This window comes from Populus trichocarpa, chromosome 1 (genome assembly GCF_000002775.5).
Source record: "Populus trichocarpa isolate Nisqually-1 chromosome 1, P.trichocarpa_v4.1, whole genome shotgun sequence".
Lineage (NCBI taxonomy): Eukaryota > Viridiplantae > Streptophyta > Magnoliopsida > Malpighiales > Salicaceae > Populus > Populus trichocarpa.
The window spans coordinates 14,692,532-14,715,002 of NC_037285.2; the positions used below are offsets into that span (position 1 = coordinate 14,692,532).

The 22,471-nt window shown below is 31.7% G+C and overlaps 1 protein-coding gene and 2 long non-coding RNA genes across 4 annotated transcripts; 2 read left to right on the forward strand and 1 right to left on the reverse strand.

Moving 5' to 3' along the window:
• Nucleotides 1–3,679: 3,679 nt before the first annotated feature.
• Nucleotides 3,680–6,771, reverse strand: LOC112329092 (uncharacterized). Its single transcript, XR_002984567.2, has 2 exons — nt 6,643–6,771; nt 3,680–4,528 (listed from the first exon to the last, which is right to left on the reverse strand). It is a non-coding gene; the product is annotated as an uncharacterized LOC112329092 (long non-coding RNA).
• Nucleotides 4,396–7,449, forward strand: LOC127905383 (uncharacterized). Its single transcript, XR_008059345.1, has 2 exons — nt 4,396–4,535; nt 6,904–7,449. It is a non-coding gene; the product is annotated as an uncharacterized LOC127905383 (long non-coding RNA).
• Nucleotides 7,450–12,712: 5,263 nt separating this feature from the next.
• LOC7490955 (phospholipid:diacylglycerol acyltransferase 1) lies at nt 12,713–18,929 on the forward strand. 2 transcript variants are annotated; one of them, XM_024586239.2, is made up of 7 exons: nt 12,713–13,197; nt 14,182–14,404; nt 14,534–14,817; nt 15,842–16,160; nt 16,474–16,733; nt 17,356–17,848; nt 18,602–18,929. In XM_024586239.2, exons 1-6 carry the CDS (start codon nt 12,749–12,751, stop codon nt 17,837–17,839), a joined length of 2,019 nt encoding a protein of 672 aa, XP_024442007.2. In that variant the 5' UTR covers nt 12,713–12,748; the 3' UTR covers nt 17,840–17,848; nt 18,602–18,929. The 2 variants fall into 2 exon arrangements, with proteins under 2 accessions (XP_024442007.2, XP_024442002.2); XM_024586234.2 differs by lacking the exon at nt 18,602–18,929 and having other exon boundaries at nt 17,356–18,132.
• Nucleotides 18,930–22,471: the final 3,542 nt, after the last annotated feature.

A 22,471-nucleotide genomic window follows, 5' to 3' on the forward strand; every position in this document is an offset into this window, starting at 1 on the left:
CTACTTGCTAAGAAATTGTAGCGATTTAGGGTAGCTCTGAGATATTTTTCAAATTCGATGCTCGTTTTTTTTAATTGCATCCTTGTATTCCTAATTTGTCAAAAACATTTAAGAGGAGAAAAATTCAATGCAAGGAGGGCAAAGTGTAAAATAAGAAGAAGCCTCGTGGCCGTGTAAAATTAGAGGAAAAAGTTTTCTTTGGTCCTTATACTTTTCTTTTCCTATCTTCATAGTCTCTATAATTTTTGTAATTTAAACTAAACTCAAAAGTTTGTTTCTTTTACATTTTAGCCCCTGTAAGTGAGAGAGAAAAGAGAAAGACACCAAATTCCGGGTTGAAGAGAGAAAATTATCGGTTAACACAGATTTCAACCGTAAAATCATCAATCTTGATGTCAACGAGTTCTTTTCGGCGAGAGGAGTTTGATGGCGATTGTTTCGGACCTTAATCTTTTCTTGCCTCGAAAAACAAATCGAGGTCGAGAGAGAAAAACCTTTCCTAATTTAATTTTGTGTTTTTAAATTATTTTGGAGGGTCTTGGAGTTGATAACTGGGTTATGAAAGTTCTAAAAGTTGTTTATTAGGTGTTTTTAAGTGAAAATACGTTCTTAGAATAGAAAGAGAAAATCAAACTCAAATTTTCCATTACCAGAGTGGTGGTCGGATTATAAAAAATCAAGTGACATATCATTTGTTTTTTTAAAAAAAAAACTCATTGGCTATTTTTTTTTATCTTTAGAAAGTTGCATCATGTGATCTTACTTGACTTTCATGCTACAAGATACAGCACACCCCTGACTACTTGTTATTTTGCTTTTATACTATATTTTCCCTCCAGGTTCCATGAGTCAGGGCAGCCAACAAAGAAGCAACGATCCTTGATATCAACAACCATAGAGGTACCTACCTGTATTTGACCTGATTTATCACTGTTTAATTCAACGTTTAGAAATCACAGCTATTGGTTCTCAAAATCAATACACGCAGTGAAAACGATAAATTTAAGGTAATATTCGGGAGTCACTAGGATCCTGTTAGACAAATTTTGAGTTATTTAAGAATTTATTACTTGAAAATCTAATCTTCTCCGGCTTTGAATAATTCTTTAAATACTGAGTTATTGCAAAGCACAAGCCGTCCAATTGTCCCGTTTCAAACGATAATCCACGCGAACCACCGGTAAGAAATCTTCTTAATCCCCATTTAGAAGAGGGGGATTGCTATACCTAGAGTGTTAGCTCTTTATTCCGTGACTTATGCAGTTTTTCTGTCTAACAGATAACCTATTTAAAATAAAAAGGCATAGTTTTATATTTATAGTGAATCATAAAAACCCTATAAATGGTAAAATATATATTTGCCCTTTAAATAATATCCATATATTATTTAAGGATAATTTTAAAAATTTAATCAATCAAGTCCCTACTTGATTATTCTAATACTAGAATTATAATATTTGAATTTAATACATTCTAGTACTTAATTTCTAAAATTATTTTCAATCAAGTCACACTTGATTAATTATCCCAATTTAATTCCTAAATAATGGTTCTTAATATGTGTAACCCATTAGGTTCCTAATACGTTGGCTCAAATATAAATTATAATTCTAAATAAATACAATTAAATAAATTAAGCAATTTAATTTATTATAAATTCAATAATTGATTAATTTATATTTGAAAATCAAGTGCATCATCTAGTAACGTGTCATAATCCCTAAAATATTAAAAAAGTCATAAGTGGTTTGACTTAACATTTCAATGATCGGTTTCTCAGTGTAATTATTATTTAATAATGTTTCGATTTAGATATTTTAGCATAAAGTGTATCTACCATGACAAATCATATTTGTTCGTAACATTACAGTCATTGATCATTTGAATAATATTTGAAACTCTTTTCAAATCTCATTTCACCTCGCGTAAGGATTTAACAATCAATACTATTTGAGAACACGTGAAATATTTTTTCTAATTCATCTAAGGTGATGAATAATCTCTTAATCACTCAAATACCTTCATATAGTTTATGTTATATCCAATGTCTTCCCATTTGTTACCTTTACCAAGATAATGTGTAACAAGATCAAAACATAACACTCCCTGTATAAGATAACTTGGTGACTCAAGTTTAAGGATCACTTATACGACCATCATGTGAGCTTTTCCATAAACACAGGTGGTGTCTCCATATGAAATTCTCATACGGGTCAGTTTAGTGTATATGTCTTATAACAAGCACATACATATTAGTTTTAGGTACCCCTTATATTCCAGCTTATGAGAACAACTGCTTCATTTCATAAAAGAAAGTACATAATATATATCAGTCATTACAACTCTAATAAATGTCCAATATTAAAAGATCATTGACCAAGAACATTTAGGAACAACACTTTGATGCAATAGAAATCCTATAATTATAACATCTTTATAATTTCATTTGCAAAATATTTTTGTTCCATGGATTTTATCTTTGTTGTAGATTCATCTATCAAACATTAAATTCATAAATTAATGAATTTTAAAGATAAATAAAGATTTTATTTAATAAAATTAAATATGTTTTACATAAATAAAATAGTGTCACGTGTAACCAATTGATTAGCTACAGGACATATAAACAAACAACAACATCGTCCACATCTAATCAAGCTATTTATTTTTTTCCTTTCCTTTTCTTTATCATTGTTATAACCTGATTTTTAACATTTTTTTCTTATTTTTTCCAAAAGAAATAGCAAAAAACAACAAAAACAAATCCAAAAAATAATTTTTTTATGTATTTGCATCGTATTTTGCATTTTCAATGTCTTTTTAAAAAAATTCAAAAATTTACTTTCGATTTCAGTTTTTAAAGCGCTCATTGTAAAATCATTGATTTATTTTTCTCCTCGAGTCGATGTTAACGTTGCCTAAAAAAATAAAAAAATATTTGGATAAAGAGACCAAAGTGCAAAGGAAAAAAAAAGAGATTAAAGTGATTTTGAGTTGATTGGTCACTAAATTTGCTTGAAGGCCAAGCAATTGAGATAAGAAAAGCAAATTACAACATCGTCCATGTCTGTTCAAGTTGTTTCTTTTTTTCTTTTTTTTTCTTTATCATTGTCATAACCTGATTTTTAATATTTTTATTCTTATTTTTTTTTTAAAAAAGCCAAAGAATAGCAAAAAAACAACAAAAAAAAATCCAAAAAATAAATTTTTGATGTATTTGCGTTGATTTGTTTTTTTTTTTTTTTTGCATTTTCAACTTCTTTTTTAAAAAATCAAAAATTAAAAAATTTACTTTCGATGAGTTCAATTTTTAACGTATTTATTTTAAAATTATTTATTTATTTTTCTCATCGGGTCGATGTTAACATTGCCTATTAAAAAAATAAAAAAAAATATTTAGACAAAAAGACCAAAATACAAAGAAAAAAAATGAGGAATGAAAATGATTTTAAGATACTTAGTCACTAAATTTATTTGGAGGCCTGCCTAGCAATTAAGAGAAGAAAAACAAATTATTTTTCTCACACACAAAAAAAAAAAAAAAAAAAAAGATTTGATATGAGCATTAGAAAAAAAAACATAAAAAATTAGTTTGAGCATAAAAAATCATACAACACGAAATACTCTTTCACCCACCACTCACCAGCATACTCACACTAAAAGAAAAGAAACAAACAAATACACGAAAAAGTTTCTCTAACCTCCCAAAGGCACACAAAACCCGTGAGAGGAAGAAATATATATATCTTGTTTTATTTATTAAAAATAAAATAATATTTTTAATTTAAACTATATATAATCTATTTATTTCTGTTACTTTGAATTGCTTTCACAACAACAACTGTTTGAAGGAGCAACATCAGTGTAGCGTTGCAGTCGCCCCTCTCAGCAGTGCAGCAACTGACATCTTCCTCAGCTGTTCGTGGGATTTATTTAATCATCTTAGAAGAGCAGCTCTGCACCAGCACAACCCTTGTAACTTCATCTTCACTGCACAACATTAGCAACATCTCGGTCTTTATTAGCTACCAGCAAACAACTGTTCTTTGTTCAGCAACAGCTGCAGTTTCCTCCTCAGCAGTTCAACAGCGGTGACCGACATCCTCTTGCAGCTCCTTCTTCAGCAGCAAACAGCCTCCCAGTCCATTGAAGCAATACAGAAAGAGCCAACCAGCTGCAACAACGGCTTTTCTCTTCGATCTGAACACAGTAGCGCAGAAACATCATCTTGCTCCAGCAGTGTAGCAGTCGTTAGCAAAGCAGGCAAGGTGCATCTCTTCTGAGCAGCAGTGCCAGCCGCCAGCTCCTCCAACACCAGCAATAGCCTTTCTTCTATGCAGCCGAGAGCGCTAGTGTTCCAGTGACTGAGTTACAATTCTAGTAGCCTGCTCTCTTGTGTTTTTTGCCATTTGAAGTAGCTGGAGTCTCCATCAGCAGCGGTTGAAGTCTTCAACAGAGCAACTTCTTCTTCGTCCAGCAGCGCAGCTTCACTCCAGCATCACCGTGGCAGATGTCAACACTCCAGCTTCTGTGAGGTAAAACTTTTAATAAACTATAGGTATCTTTTTACTATATATTTGTTGCTTCGGGTTTGCCAAAGGGAAGGGAAGAAACTGCCTTCATAATGCATTTTCTTGGTGAGAAAAACGAAGGGAAAAGGAAGCATGTTGTGTTGTACCTAAATGAGACAGCAATGGTGACTTTTTCTTTAGATTGCATGGCATGAAATATTGTTGAAATGCTTCATTTTGATCTTCTAAAAAGCTGAAAGAGAGCACCTGTTATTGTTGATGAGCTGAATTTTTTTTTTATGTTGCTGCCGGTCCAAATAGACCAGGCCAAGACTGGACCTGAGCCCAGCTCATGTAGCTGATCTGAGCCTATTCTTGTGTTTTTTAGGAGTGTTTCGCCAAACACGATTTTAAAATATTTGTTGTGCCTCTGATTTTGGATAAGAGCGTGTATTTTCTTTTAACACTTGTTTGTTCCTTATCTTTTTATTTTGCCAAAGAAGATCTAAATAGTTTTTAAAAATTCTGAAAAAGTTTAAGAATTATTTTAAAATTATTTATGGGTATCTCACTTATTCTTTAAATTTTTCACTATTAGGATTGTAAATTTGTTCTGTAAGACTGAACTAGTATTAAATATACCTGCTTTTTTTTAAAATCTCAGAAAAAATACAAAAAATAAAAGGTTCCTGTTTTGAAATAAAATACAAAAAATATATTTTTTATTCATGTGCATATGACCAAGTCTCTCAAAAAAATAATAAAAAATCATATTTGTATAAATAATAATACAAAAATTTAGCATATTTAAATACAAAAATTCAAGAAAAATAGTTTTGTTGATATCTTCGCATGTATTTTTAGATTTACTAACCACTTTATGAAATCTACGAGAACTTGACCTCCATTTTAAAAATACCATAAAAATTATTTTGTTTGTCTGAATATCAAGGATTACGAACTTATACATAAGATGCATTCCTAATATGAAAAGAAAAATGCAAAAAATATGTTTTGACATTAAAATAGTTAGGTTTTAACATGATAAAATAAGAATTTTCTTATCGAAAAGAACTTTTCTTAAACCTTAGATAAACCAACTGTTAGACAACACAACTACACATTAGTTTATATCAAACAGACAAACACTACAATTTACTTTAGGTAAGATATACTAAAAGTGATATGTCCTCCCTATACATAAAACTCTGAGATCAATTAAGTTTTTTACTGACCAAAATATTAAATGACGACTCTATCCTTTTTTATTGATAAAGATCAATAATACTTTAATCTTTCCACTTATCGCTACAACAAAGATCTCATTTCGAAAGGATTATCACTAGAACACAACATACATGCAACAGAATAGTGTCGCACCCGACATCGCGGCGGCCTTAAAAATAAAAGTATATCATGGAAAGAATGGATTTCTGGCATCCTATTCTTTGATGGGGAACGGTCTTGTTTAAGGAGTCGCCACCTAGTATTATGGTCACTAGAAACCCTAACTGGTCAACAGAGATTCTATGGTACGAGAATGGTTACATAAAAGAGAAGATATTATCACCCCTTAAACGTTCTGCCTGAGGCAGACTGCATTGCTGATTTTGTCTTAAATTGCTAAATGTTTATTAGTTTACGCTATGATAATTTGCTTATAATATTCCTGACTCTGGCGTCAGTGAATATTCAACTACGAATATCTCCAACTCTGGCGTTGGTAAATATTACGTAGCTATAAAATAAATTAGATCAATATTTTTTTATTTCCTACTCTAGCGCCAGTGAATAAATAAATAAAAATAAATTTATTTTTAAGCATGCACATATTTTTATTTTTCTAGCTAAATAAAATAAATATAACAAATAAAAATAATATAAATTTAAACCGGTATTTTTATTCCTGACTCTGGCGTTAGTGAATAAACCAATAAATTTACATTATTTTTATTCATGCATACACATTTTTTTTTGTTTACTTTTTTTTTTTGGGGGGGTTGGGCTGGACCCAGCCAGTGGCCCGGCTGGGCAAAGCAACACGCGTGAGCTAATTCACGCGTGTTGCTCACTGTTCAATGTGCTAATTATTTGGAGAATGAAGCAAAGCGTGAGGAGAACGATTGCTTACCTGATCTGCTGGAGGCGATGAAGACGACGACGAAGTTGATGTTAGACTATGTGTTTTCTGCTTGCGTTTTTCCTTTTGCTTTCCTTGTATTTCTGTCTGAGTTTATTCCTCTGTTTCCTCCCCCCCCCCCCCCCCCCCCCCCGAATTCTCTCCGTTTTTGGTCTCTCTCTCGCTGTAAGTTCCCCTGCTTGTCGTCTCCTCTCTTTATGCTCACTTCTGTGAATTTGTTTTGACTGATTCTGGGTCTTTCTTTGTCTGCAGGAACGAAGGCAATGGTTGTTCCTCTGCTTTTCTCCTTCTCTTCTCTGTGTATATTTTTTTTTGCTCTGTTCTTGTTCGTGCTCTGCCTCTCCCTTTCTTTCTCCCTGTTTGCGTCTTCCTTTCTGTCCCCCGCGTCTTCTGCCTCTCCCCTTTTGCTGGTTTTGCCTTTTTTCCTCATGCTCTGGATCTCCTTTTCTCTCAGTTTTTCCCCAGTTTTTCCTCAGTTTTTCTTCCCCTGTTTCTGTTTTGTTTTCTGCCCCTGTCGTTTGTTCTTTCTCTAGCTTTTATAAAGCCGGAGAACGTGGTAATGATCTTGGGAGTGAGCCATAAAAACTGGGGACTTGGACTGCATCGTGTCCCACGAGCTGCAGTTACAGATTTCCTGCTGAACCAGTCTCTCTTGGGCGAGGAATAAGGTGGAGAATAGTGGATTCAGAAACGGCGTCGTTTTCTTGAAATGTCCATTTTCAACTTGGCCCCTAAACTTCTGACATTTAACAATTAGGTCCCTGATTCCTTTAATTAAGTAATTCCAAGTTCAAATGAGCCTCCAAACTTCCAATTTATTTTGTCTTGGTACAAATTTCAATATTCCTCATTTTTTTCATTTCATATTTGTTTTTAAAAAATAAAAATAAAAAATTAGGTTATGCATTGGGCCTAAAGATTCATTAATTTAAAGTTTGTTAAAAATAACTCAAATAAAAATCTATAAATTCAAACTGGAATTATTCAGTTTTAATAAATATAAAACCGAACCAAACTTAAACGGGTAGATCTTTTATTTGGTTTGATCCAAAGTTATAAAACAAAAACTCAATTCGATTAAATGACTCCAAACCGAACCACTGGAACCGAAGCTCATCTTTAATTACGAACAAGGATCACGAGTAATTATTTTTACAGTGAAATGGTACATATTTATTTAGGCAGGGAAATTGCTGAGATAAATGCATGGTGATGGGTGATGGTCGGTGTTACTGATACCTTCTTCTTGCTATATCCTGACAGCACAATCCTCGTCCTCACATACTTTTCAGAGCCATCAGTGAAGCAAAACCCACATCTTCTTGCTATATTCACGCCGCACACCTATAAGGGTCCTATCTTTTTTCATCCTACCCTGATTAATTTGTTTGGCTATTATTTCCTATGTGCTGCATCAATTTGATTATTAGGTTTTTTTTTTTTTTTTTTTTCTAAAAGTGGTTTTTATGGAAAGTCCTTTTTTTAAAAATAAATTATTTCTTGATTTGATAATATTTTAAAAAATAAATTGGAAAACTCTTTTCAATGTCAATATCATAAAAAATTAGCCTAAAAATAACTTATTAATATTTTTTTCAAGTTTATTAAATGAATAAGGATCAAATTTAACAGATAAAAAAGTTGAAGGATGAAATTGAAAATAATCTAATTTTATAAATTATTTTCAAAAAATTAATTAGAAAACAACTAAAAAGTAAAAACAATGACTCGAGTAAACCCGAGTTAACTTGACAAACCCGTTACCCGGGTCATGAAATTGAGATAACCCAATAAAAAATAAATTGAAATAAATTATGAAGCTCAATTCTCAAACTACCTAGTATTGAAGGATAAAATTAAAAAAAATAATTATAGTCAACTCAGGTTAACCCGCTAAATTCATAACTCGAGTTATAAGAAGGAAACGATCTCATAAAAAGTAAATCAAAACAAATCACGAAGCCTAATTTTCAATCAACCCAATGTTGAATAATAAAAATAAGATAAAAAATCAATTAGAAAAATTTTAAAAAAAACTCGAGTCAATCGAGATTACTTGTTAAACCTGTGGTCTAGATCATAAAACTGAGATGATCTTATAAAAAGTAGATTGAAAAATAATTATGAAGATTAATTTATAATAAACCTAATATTGAAGGATGTAATTGAAATTGATAAATCGATTAAAAAATAACATAAAAATAACATGATTAAACTCAAGTTAACCCGCTAGAGCCGTGACCTGAGTTATGAGATAAAGATAATCTCATGGAAAGAAAACCAAAACAAATCACAAAGTCTAATTCTCAATCAATCAACTATTTAAAGGTTAGAATTGAAAAAATTCAATTCAAAAACAAAAAAACTCGAGTCAACCAAATTAATCTGTCAAATTTACAATCGGGATCATGAAACTGGATAACCTCTAAATATATAAATAAATAAAAATTATAAAGTCTAATCTCTAATAAACTCAATAATAAAAAAAATTAAAATTAAAAAAAATTGAATAGCATCATGAGAGGAGGGGTATAATAAACCTTCTCCTCTTTTAGTTTTTTTTTTTTGTTAATAAGTCTTTATATGATGAACCAAATTTCTAATAAAAAAAATGTCCATCAAAATAATAAAAATAAAAATAAAAATAAAAATGAATAAAGAAAAGAGAGTCTTGTATAAGAAAATATATTTTTTCTTCTAAATTTAAATACTTTGATTTTTCACGAATCGCTATTTTAGTTGCTTTAAAATTGTATTGAAAAAACCATGTTGTTGATAAAAAAGAATTGTCTACGTTGAATTAAAAAATAAATATATAAATAAGAAGAAAAATTGTAACCCAATAAATATATCTTGACTTTATAATTTAAATCATTGAGATTTTTCAAGTACTTATTTTAACAGTCCAGGATTAAATAAAAATAGGTTCGGAGAATTACCCTGCAACATCTGCCTGCAAAAAAACACTACTTTCTCTCTAATAACCAAAGGCTTAACTTTATCATTTTACACACTGAACAAACTCTTAAAAACTATACAGCCTGAGTTTTGTATTAGGGGTGAGAAAAAAATCAAAAAATCGATTAAATCGAAAAAATCAGAAAAAAAATAACTGAGAAAACCGAACCGAAAAAAAAACCCGATTAAACTGATTAAATTTTTGAAAAAACCGGCCGGTTCGGTTCGGTTTCGATTTTATAACCAAAAAACTGAAAAAACCGAACCGAACCGAAACCAACAAAAAACCGGAAAAAAACCGAGCCAAACCGAAAAACCGAGCCAAAACCGAGAAAACCGAGCCAAAACCAGGAAAACCGAGCCAAACCGGTTTGAACTGGTTTTTGCCCTAAAAAAACCGAACCGAAACCGGTCGGTTTGACCCGGTTTCGGTTCGGTTTCAGTTTTTTTTTTCAAAAAAAAATTTCGGTTTGGTTACTTTTTTTGATAAAAACCGAACCAAACCGAAAATGATCACCCCTACCTCGTATATGTTAATTTCCATCTTAGTCACTATTAAGTCTTTTCTAAGATAATTAAAATTAAGTTTAAAAGAGCTTAATCACAATTTAATTTCAGTTTCATATAAGTTTATTTTAATTGCATGTAAAAAGACGTTATCAGTTTAAGAAACTGCCGACCGTTTCTTAAGCACAAAAACACGAGGTTACCTTTTACGACCCATCCTCCACCACTCATTCATTCAATCGAGAATAAGAGATATATTAGGAGATATTCTTGGTAGAATTTATTTTTTAAAAAATATTTTTTTAAAAATTAAATCTTTTTAAAATTTAGTTGAATCTCACTTTCAAAAAATATTGGATGAGGATATTTAAAAATATGATAGCTATGATTTAAAATATATATTTTTAGAAATAATATTTTTGATATTAAAATAATATTTTTTTAAATTTTTTAAAATTATTTTTGACTTCAACAAAAAAAAAATTTAAAAATATATATAAAAATTAATTTAAATAAAAATATTTTAAATTTTAAAAAAATTATAATTTCAACAACATTTTCAAACGTGGCCTTTACATGCCCGGAGACCCATCACCCAATAACAACCAGCCACGCCACATCTTTTATTTGGCCATCACTATGGGACCCATTACAATCTGTCCGCATCCAGTCACACGTACAGCACGTGTTGTTGCATGGATCCCACGTAAACTTTCTCTTCACCATCCGATCCAACCTTACGGTCAGCAAATTTCTCAGTCAAAAGAGGAAAAACTCGATGCAGAAAGTTTTTAAAAATATTTATTTACATAAAAATATATTTAAATTATTTTTTAATATTTTTTTATTTTTAATTTCAGCACATTAAAATTATTAAAAAACACTAACAAAATATCAATTTAATATATTTTAAAACCAAACACATTTTTAAAACACAAAACAAACAAGCATATTTATTTTGGTGGATTTTTACTGAAATTTGAAAACATTACAGTTATATAGTTTGATTATGGGTCACTGACTTTACATATATTTACCTATCTCACCGTAAAATTTCATTTTATTGTTCTGTTTGTTAATTAATTACTCTGTTATTGTACTACTTGTGTATGATATGGTCAAAATGTGACCCAATAGTATTATTGATTTGAAAATAAAAATAAAAATAAAAATTCATAACATCATGTGCTTATTGTTTTATAAAAAAAAATCATATTATTATTTCATGATCAGCTACTTACGATAACTATAAATAATTATTCTTATTTGACTGTTTAATATAATTCACTTAAAAAATATCAATAATTGAATTTATAAGAATTATTAATGAATTCCATTTTTATAATATATAAAATACAATATTTTTTCAATAAAGATATTTATAATTTGGTTTTATGATACATAATATTTTTAAGAGTATTTTTATTTAAAAATATATTAAAATAATTGTTTAAATTTTTTTTACATTAATTAATTTTTTTCGCATACTATCACCGTTGAAATGGTAACTTTATGTTACTTTAAAACGTTTACACAATCATGGATCACATAATTAACAAGAGGCCAATGTTTTTCCTTAATTATCATTCACTTCTAATTTAATCTATCAAAATCGTGCCTTTTTTTATTTTTATAATAAATGAACTTCCTAACTTTTTTATTTTATTTCAAAATGAATTGTTGTCCTGTTAAAGCAAGCAACGACAGGATTTGAGAATGTTTGGAAATACTGTAAAAACCATGTTTCTACAAAATTCAAATTGTTTTTTTTGTTAAAAGTTAATTTTTTTATTTATTTTGGATAATTTTGATGCGCTGATCTTAAAAATAATTTTTAAAAATTAAAAAAATATCATTTTAATATATTTTAGCATGAAAAACACTTTAAAAAATAATCACAATCACACTCTCTTACATTGTCTTAATCTTGTTTTGACTCAGGAGTTATTATTATTATTATTATTATCCACGAGAAAAAGATAACCAATGATTGTCCCACAACATGTGCCTATTACAGGAAGTGAGGAGATGCTAGCACCTTTCAGAACATTCGTGATCATTTTAACTTTCCTTACTAATGGAAAATACTACATTAACATGGAAAAAACACTAGTAGTTAGAGTATGTTTATTTTTCTGTTTAACAAATATTTTTAATTTTTAATTATTTTTTTAATGTTTTAAAATTATTTAGATGTATTAATATAAAAAATAATTTTTTTAAAAATTATATTATTTTAATATAGTTTTTGCATTTGTTTTAAGTATTTTTTTACAATATTTTTGATTTAAAAAAATATTAAATTAATATTTTATAATGTTTTATAATTTTAATATTCTAACTTAAAAAATAAAAAATCTAAAAAATTAATTATTTTAATATATTTTTAAATAAAAAATTATTTTAAAAATCAACAAACATCCCTCAACGTCGGACGTTTTCAAATAAAAAAGTTTTCGAGTTTGTTTTTAATAGATAAGACAAAACCCATCTTAGCTTAAAAAGCCCATTTTTATATTTTGTTCGACTCTCTCAGTTAAACTCAAATTGCACTGTTTCTCTATTTCTTGTACTAGATTCTGCTCTTTTTTAAGCTAATTAATCACCCCCCCCCCCCACCCCCACAGAAACAATGGCCTCTATTCGTCGCCGAAAACCCGTCGAACCCAGGAACACCTCAGTACAAAAAGAGGAGGAGGACGAGGAGGAAGAAGTAGAGGAGGACTATAGCAAAAACAAACACCGTAGGAAGAGTGACAAAAAATCCAAACCAAAATGGTCATGTGTAGACAACTGTTGTTGGATTGTTGGGTGCATATGCGTAACCTGGTGGACTTTATTGTTTCTTTACAACGTTATGCCTGCTTCTCTCCCTCAATATGTGACTGAGGCAATCACTGGTCCTTTGCCTGATCCACCTGGTGTAAAGTTGAGGAAAGAAGGACTCAAGGCAAAACATCCTGTGGTTTTTGTTCCTGGAATTGTAACTGCAGGGCTTGAGCTGTGGGAAGGGCATCAGTGTGCTGACGGGTTGTTTAGGAAAAGGCTTTGGGGTGGAACTTTCGGTGAAGTGTATAAAAGGTAGGCATGGATGATTGAATGGTTTTTCATTTGTTTTGACTTACTATTGATAGAATACTTTGTGTGTTTGGTATGTGCGTGGCTGTCCGTTGAAATGGAAATAGAAGTGGTAGGTATGGATGATTGTTGGGTTTTTCATTTGTTTTCACTTACTATTGATTGAATACTCTGCGTGTGTTGGTATCCGTTGAAGTGGAAATAGAAGTGGTTTGTTCTTTCAATGAGTCTATACATTTCTTTGCCAAATATAATACATGGGGTTTGTTAATTTGGAGGCGTTTAGGTGCTCAGTGTTTCATGAGCTCTGTTGATTAATTGTTTTCATTAAGCTTTGCCTGTCATTGTTTTCATTAGGGTTTAGTTTTTTTGGGCCTCTTTTCCTATTCTTAGTAGATTTGATTTCGGCATATCACTAATTGATTTTGTGTGATGTAACTATCACGGGAAGGAATGTGGCCAGTTGTCGAGGAGACAAATTAGTTTGTTCTTGGTTGATTAGTCAACTTGTTTCCGTTTTTGGAAATCTTGGTATCAGTATTTCATTTTTAAATGGCTTTCCTTTTTCGCAAGACTGGTGTTTGAGATGTAGAATGGAAGAAGGTGGAGAATTATTGTCAATTAAAATTGCTTCTTAGTTGGTATTGTTCCAACTATAAATAGGCAAATGCGATGTCTGATATCATGTGCACTTATGATGAAGTCAGGTTCGATCACCTTAACTGATACTTTGAGAAAATGACCTTGCCCTTCTCCTGGTTAACTAGGACCTTATACTCTACATGCTACACCGCAGAAAAAGAGTGAGGCAGTAGCTATCTGGAACAATAGTCTATAAAGACATTCCTAGGGGTAACACTGCTGGTCCAGATTAGATATCATTGCCAGCTTTCTCACTGTTAGTTGTGTGTGAACTTATGGAGTTTCATAAATGCCTTTTGTGCTTTGTCAGGTGATTCTTCATTTTCTTTGTTGGGTGTTTTTTAGGCCTCTCTGCTGGGTAGAACATATGTCTCTAGACAATGAAACTGGATTGGATCCTCCTGGTATAAGGGTCAGGCCTGTCTGTGGACTTGTGGCAGCCGATTACTTTGCTCCGGGATATTTTGTTTGGGCAGTTTTGATTGCTAATTTGGCACGCATTGGATATGAGGAGAAGACAATGTACATGGCATCATATGACTGGAGACTTTCATTTCAGAACACTGAGGTTTCTGTCTATTCTTTTTTAGGAACTTAAGTTTATCATTCGTGTCCTTTATGCTGGCAGAATTTATTTATTCTTTGAACCTGGTACTTTCACCTTGAATGAATTTATCTGTTGAACTCAATTAATCAGGTTCGTGACCAAACATTAAGCCGCATCAAGAGTAGTATTGAACTTATGGCTGAAGCAAATGGTGGAAACAAGGCTGTTATTATACCACATTCCATGGGTGTTTTGTACTTTCTGCATTTTATGAAGTGGGTGGAGGCACCAGCTCCAATGGGTGGCGGGGGTGGTCCAAATTGGTGTGCTAAGCATATCAAGGCAGTGATTAATATTGGTGGACCTTTTTTAGGTGTTCCAAAAGCTGTTGCTGGTCTTTTCTCTGCTGAAGCGAGGGATATTGCAGTTGCCAGGTCGATCTCTAGCTTAACTTTACTATAGTTAATGGGTAGCAAGCTTCTTATGGCTATAACTCTACTGTAGTTAATGGGTAAAGGCTCCTCATGGCTTGTTTAAAGATGAGTGTGACTCACACGGGGAAATCATAACTTGCAGCAAAATGATACATCATCTTGAATATTTTTCCCTTAGATGATGACCATAAATATCGACCTATTTAACTCCATTTATTTCATTTTCAAAGTCTGTTCTTTGATGACATTCTGAGATGTCCTAAAGGTCTCACTCAGTAGCCTACTTTATTACACACCTTGGACAAAAATTCCTCTTGTCTGTGACCTGAAACACTGGCAATGCATGTAAACTTGGAGAAACGTAATTTGTGCATGCCAGAAATTCCTCAATTTGCATGTTAAACGGGAGAAACTTATTACGGGCAAGTATTGTGTTATGCTATATTGTGTTCTGAGGAAGTTTTTCTTTTCTTGCACTGACATCTGAATTATTGGTTCTTGAGTGGCAACTTTCTTAGTCTAATCTCTATCTATTGTCTGTCTTAGTTATTTTCTCAAGTACAAATGATAATTGGTTTGAATGATTCGAAATTTTATTTATTAAAGGCATAAACTTTCACATTGTGATATCATTGTTGATAATTTTTTTGGTAGGGGCTAATCACAACTACAGTTCTAACGGGAACCACTATACTTCTTGCAAAGTATGAGATTTGGGTTTCTTTCCTTTGCCTGATTTTTAATATCTTTGTTCCTTTCTACTCATCCTATTTCAACCTTTTGTTCTTAAATCTGCTTTATCTTTTTTTTTTTTTTAATTTTGAGATGAGAAATGGCTCTTTTATTGCTGAAGGACAGTTGGTCATGCTATTGCTTTCCTAGAGGCTCTTGCTCTTATGGACTTACTTGGCACAATTTATTTGATTATCTGTACACGACTGCTGGTCTTAATTTATTTATATATCTGTATACCAGCACTGGTCTTGTTTGTAGTGAATGTTTTAGAACATCCCTCAACCTGCAGGGCTATTGCACCTGGTGTCTTGAACAATGGCTTTCAGACAATGCAACATATAATGAGAATGTCTCGCACATGGGATTCAACCATGTCAATGATTCCTAAAGGTGGAGACACTATTTGGGGTGATCTTGATTGGTCGCCTGAGGAAGGATATACTCCTATGAAGAGTAAGCAAAGAAATACTGACACCCAGAAAGCAAGCCAAGATGGCCCTGAAAGTGAGATCTCTCAAACAAAGAGAGCTAATTATGGAAGGATCATATCATTTGGGAAAGATGTAGCTGAGGCACTTTCATCTGACATTGAGAGGATTGACTTCAGGGTAAGTTTATTTGTTTTGCTAAATTTGTTGAAAAGACAGCTATATCTTTAAATTTCTAGCTTATCTGTGCAAGTTTTTTCCTTTTACCATTTGACCAAATTATATTATGCAGATTTAATAACTTTTACCTTTTACTCTCTTGCAGTCAGTTTTAAGATTAGAATTTTTCATTTTGTTAATTATGACTCTGTCTATTCTTCACAGAAAGATTATACTAATCTCTCATTCTGAGTTTTAGTGCTTTTACACATCAGAATTAGCTTTTAAGAAACCCCATTCTCTTTAATATGTTTTGTTCTATCTAAACATGCAGGATGCTGTTAAAGGCCAAAGTGTTGCAAACACCTCCTGTCGCGATGTGTGGACAGAGTACCATGACATGGGATTTGGAGGTATTAAAGCTGTTGCAGAATATAAGGTTTATACTGCTGAATCTATGATAGATCTGCTGCGCTTTGTTGCCCCAAAGATGATGGAGCGTGGCAGTGCTCATTTCTCTTATGGAATTGCTGACAATTTGGATGATCCAAAATACCAGCACTACAAATATTGGTCAAACCCCTTGGAGACAAAGTGAGATTCTGTCCACTTAGTCAGTTATACATGGAAACTGTGATATGTTAGTCTTCTTGGCAGTAGTTTTGTGATGTGTTGAACAATAGCGTCTAGTCATAGTGCTTGCATACACTCCCATTTCAAAGGTATGCTTATGTATAAACGTGCCAACTATAAATAGCTATATTTTTTAAGGAAGCCAAACTATATACTGATTTATAGTGCGAATTGTGCTAAGAGATATAAACCCTAAGAATTAATTTGAAAATTTTGAATGACTATTGCGCCACTAAAAAAGCTAAATCAACACTAACAAGTTTGAACATGGGAGATTCTCTGATGTAGATTTTTTTATATATATAAACATGCAGTTCTGTTAATAAACATGCTAGTCTGCAATTGTCATAGATGCACTGTACAACATTATGTTCTTGATATTTAAGATTTCTCTTTCCTTGGTGTCACAAATCCACTTTTGAATTCCATTTTCTCAAATGTTTTCTGCTATCAAGTCTCTTGGGTTGTTATTTTTTTCATTTCTTTTCCATGATGTCCAATTACCTGATTGAATGCCCTAGTGATGAGTGTCTTACAAGGTCTTCACATCGATTGCTGATAACCCCTCACTCTGGTTTTACAGATTGCCCAATGCCCCAGAAATGGAGATTTTTTCCCTGTATGGAGTGGGCGTACCAACTGAAAGAGCTTATGTTTACAAGTTATCTCCTTCAGCCGAGTGCGCTATTCCATTTCAGATTGATACGTCAGCTGATGAACAAGATGAAGACAGCTGTCTGAAAGGTGGAGTCTATTCTGTTGATGGGGATGAGACTGTTCCTGTTTTAAGTTCAGGTTTAATGTGTGCTAAAGTTTGGCGTGGGAAAACGAGGTTCAATCCTTCAGGAAGTCGAACGTACATTAGAGAGTATGCTCATTCTCCTCCGGCAAACTTCTTAGAAGGCCGGGGCACCCAAAGTGGTGCTCATGTTGATATAATGGGAAACTTTGCTTTGATTGAGGATGTAATGAGAGTGGCAGCTGGTGCTACAGGAGAAGAATTGGGGGGAGATCAAGTTTATTCAGATATATTTAAGTGGTCTGAGAAGGTCAACCTACAACTGTGATTGCAAGTGGTATGTGCCTTCTGATGTGGGGCCAATTTTTTTCTTTTTGAGAGTGCATTTTTCTTTTGGTTCTTGCTGTTCGTCCAGGTCTTGTATTCTGGTCTGAGCATTTGTGGCAATATCCATTCTAGAGTCTTGACCATAGCTGCTACAACAGTAGACCTTTTCCATGTCCTTGTTGCTCCGTGTCCATGTTGTGGATGATGTCAATCTTCATGGATCCAGCGAATCGTGGATGGATTTCTAGCAATATTGGATCTTTCATTTCAATGTCAAGCTACTTTCTTCTGCTATTTGATTTGATTTGTGGCCAATGTTTCCTTCGAAGTTGCCGCTGCCCTATGCCTGTTGGTTTGGTGTTCCTATTCGTTGTCGACTTTTTATTAGTGGACATCTGGTAACACGGTTGAAACTGTATTTTTTAAAAATTTAATTTTTTATGTTTTTTTTTTTTATGTTTTTTGGATTGTTTTGATGTGTTAATATTAAAAATAATTTTAAAAATATATAAAATATTATTTTGATATATTTCCGAGAAAAAACACTTTGAAAAATAATTCTCGGGTACTTCATTCAATCTTTTAATGAAAAAATTTCAAGGCTTTGTAATGTGACCCCAATATTTTCTTTATCTGTTCTCATTCTCCATGGCCCGGCTCTTTTCATTTCGTTGCCAAACAGCTGCACTCAATTTGGCGGTCCCTATTTCCTATTTGAAGAAAGTTTCGCTGAAACTTGTGTCATTTTTTTTTGTCAATGCAGTGTGAGGCTTCAGGACAATGTTAGTGATTCAGTCTTGACAGACCAGACATTCTGTGGGTTTGTGCTTGTCCTGAACATTAGAGCTTGAAGACAACGCAGGCAATGGAAGCGAAGCTTGTTGATTTCTTCTTTGAAAGTAATGGTGAAGGAAGCAGCAGAGCTGGTTACAAGTTAATGGATCAGTGGATATAAACTGAATCGCAGCTACTATCTTTGTTGTTTCTCGCTCTTGATTATTATTGGTTAATATTCATCAATTGCATTTGTATAATTCCTATATCTGTGTTCTTACATATGAAAATGTATTGAAAGGAAGTGATGGAGCTCAGGTGACTTGTCCTTGGAACTGTAGTTTAGGGTGGCTATATATGTGGGAACCATTTCTAGAGCTAAACGAATCCTGATAAGGATTCTGGCATGATGAGGCTGTTGTTAAAGCTGCAGAAGATGCATAATCGAATTGAGGACGGTGAGGTTGCAAATTTTGGATATTTTAAGATTGAGATACCATGTGAGGAAATTCACGTCCATCCCTGGTATTTTTCTAACATCTAATTGTCTTAAATATATGATATTTTAAAATATTACATTGGATACAAACACGTGGAAAATATGTTGTTTAGGAAGAAAAATAAAACCATACAAAAAAAATATATATATATATATATAATCATCGGAATTAGGGGGGCTGACAGGGGTAGAGCCTGCAATGGAATTAGGGGGGCTGACAGGGGTAGAGCCTGCAAGGAGGGGATTTTGTTTTTCCAGCCCCTTCTTCAATAAATTAGATTTTTAATTTTATATATATATATATATATATATATATATATATATATATATATATATATATATATATATATCATCGGAATTAGGGGGGCTGACAGGGGTAGAGCCTGCAAGGAGGGGTTTTTGTTTTTCCAGCCCCTTCTTCAATAAATTAGATTTTTAATTTTGTATATATATATCATCGGAATTAGGGGGGCTGACAGGGGTAGAGCCTGCAAGGAGGGGTTTTTGTTTTTCCAGCCCCTTCTTCAATAAATTAGATTTTTAATTTTATAAATAAAAAATTTTAAATTGCATCCCCCTAAATTTTTTAATTTTACTGTATTTAGAAAATTCTACTGTATGAACCTGTTTAAAATTGTGATAGCGGACTAGCGGTAGCAGTTTAAAGTGCTTTTCGCTTAAAAATATATTAAAATAATATTTTTTTTTTTATTTTTTAAAAATTATTTTTGATATCAGCACACTAAAACAATTTGAAAACATAAAAAAAATTATTTTTAATAAAAAAATTAAAATTTTTAAAAACACGATTTGCAACGTGTTTCCAGCCCAGAGCCTAAAACTCCTAAGGGTCTCTCAGTGCTAAACCATAAGGTAAATTAACATGTGCAGTATTTGGTAGTTTTTTTTTTTTAATGAAACTAATATAATTATATGTTTTGTTGAAGTGAAAATAGGTTCTTAGTTAGATTTTTCAAAACAAAAGCTTTTATAATTTTCTAATCGTAGCATGAATTATATTGACACAAGATTTTAGACACAAAAGATCAAAGACTAACATGGAGTTGAAAAACAAAACAACAATAATTTTTTTTTATCCCAAATAACTTTTTCTTACGTGCTTGGTAGTTTTCTTGAAATTGTTTATGGAATTTTGAAAAATTAATTTTGAGTATTTTTGCAAACACAATAACCCTAAAAACTTTGGCCCTCAATGTTCTTAAAAAAAAATTACTCCCTTCAAAAGTTAAAATCTACCTGAGTTAAATTTAGAGTTTGCTTGAAGAGTGTGATAAATATTGTTTTTTTAAGTATTGTTTTGCTAAAAAATATATTAAAATAATATTATTCTTTTTTATTTTTAATATCATCGTATCAAAACGATTGAAAAAACAATAATTTGATGCTAAAAAAATTTAAAAATTTTCAAAAACACAATTAGACTATAAAATCAAACAAGGTCTTAGGGTGTATTTAGAGTGAGGTGAGGTGAGGTGAGTTTGGGTTTTCTAGGTGCAACTCATTTAAGCACAATCCACACCTCACTAAAAGCTAAAATTACATGCTTTTTGGTGCTTTGTTTTTTGGACCCTGTAAAAAAAAAACTCAAACTTAAACTCACTTCACCTCACGACACTCTTAAATACACACTTATATCTCATTGACCATTGCGTTTCATATAGAGATTGGGTAAAATTTGAAATTTTATTTGCTTAAAATTAATTTTTTTTATGTTTTTTTGATAGTTTTGATATGTTGATATTAAAAATATTTTTTTAAAAATAAAAAATATATTATTTTGATGCATTTTCAAGTTAAAAGCACTTTGAAAAGCAACCGCTACTATATTATTACACACCTCTTCAGTGTATGTTTAGAATTGAGGTGTGGTGAGATGATGTGTTGAGTTTTTTTGTAGGTACAATCCTCTTAAAGCACAAACCACATCTCATTAAAAGCTAAAAATACATGTTTTTTGTTATTTTTTTTATCCCACAAAAACACCCTAACCACACCTCAATCCCAACACACATTAAACGTTTAACAGTGAAATCATGAGACACGTGACCCGCGCTACGTCGTGGTCTTATCAGCTTTTTTTTAACGTACAACATGGATGTTTAGGCAATTATGGTATTTGTAAATAAACAAAAAAAAAAACCCCGATGTTTGAGTCATTAACTTGTCTAGATCCAATAAGATCAAATAATGTAATAGTTTGATTTAAACCATTGACAACAATAGCAGATGAATTATAAAAAAAATAGTTGATAACAATAAACTAGAACAAATGAGTCACCATTATCATACCTAAAATGAGAAGAAAGAAAATAACGTTGGAGACTCGTCGTCATTCAACCGTGGACAATGCCCACTACCAAAAAACCTTTACTGGGATGATCAAAACCCCACTACAAAAAAGTGCATGACAACATTAAAAGAAACTGTATGAGTCGCTAGAGCAACGCCGTAAAAAAAACAAAAAAGAAGAAGTGATCATCTACTTATATTCAACCAATCAATTCTATTTAACTCAAGAATTAAGTTTATTTATGAAAATAAACTTAATATAAAAAAAGTAAAAAGACACAAAAGAACCCAATCAAATAAAAAAACAAAGGATACAGAAAGTTGGAAAAAAATAGAGCCTGATCTTTAATTAAATAAACATCAAAGGATAAAACTAAAAAACCATTAGCTTTAAAAATTATTAAATAAAACAAATAAATCATGAGCGAACCCTCTAAAGTTGAGTTAATTTTCAAAACTTGCAATCTGTGAAATCTTAGATCAAGAAGCTAAAATCCAAATAAATTAAAAATTGAAGGATGAATTCGAGTAAAAAAAAATAATTTTAAAAACTTTGCAAAGAAAAAAAAACAATCAAAAGAATAAGGATGAAATCTAATAAGAAAAAAACAATTGAGAGTAAAATCAAAAAAGAAATTAAATAAAAAGACAAAATCTAATAAAGCTAGAACTTGTTATAAATAGCAAATAAAATTTCAATTTCATAAATTATATAAAATAAAGAAAAGAATAACCAAAGGAACTTGGCCTAAATAAAAAAGAAAAAGAAGTTTAATGGTTAATCTGAAAAATTATAGGGTAGGAACAAAGACCGAGAAAGAGAGAGGTAAGAATGGAGAAGAAAAAAGGATGGGTTATCGGCGACAAATCAACAAACTTATTTATGCATGCACTATTTTTTCATGGAGAATACACTGAGATGCATTGAAAACAACCCTAAAAAGATAATTTTGGCATTTTAAATCAGCTACACGCATTGTCCTAAGACGTCAGAGTTGGCATGCTAACGCTTGCACACGCGTCAACATATTTTTTTAATTCCTTTTTATT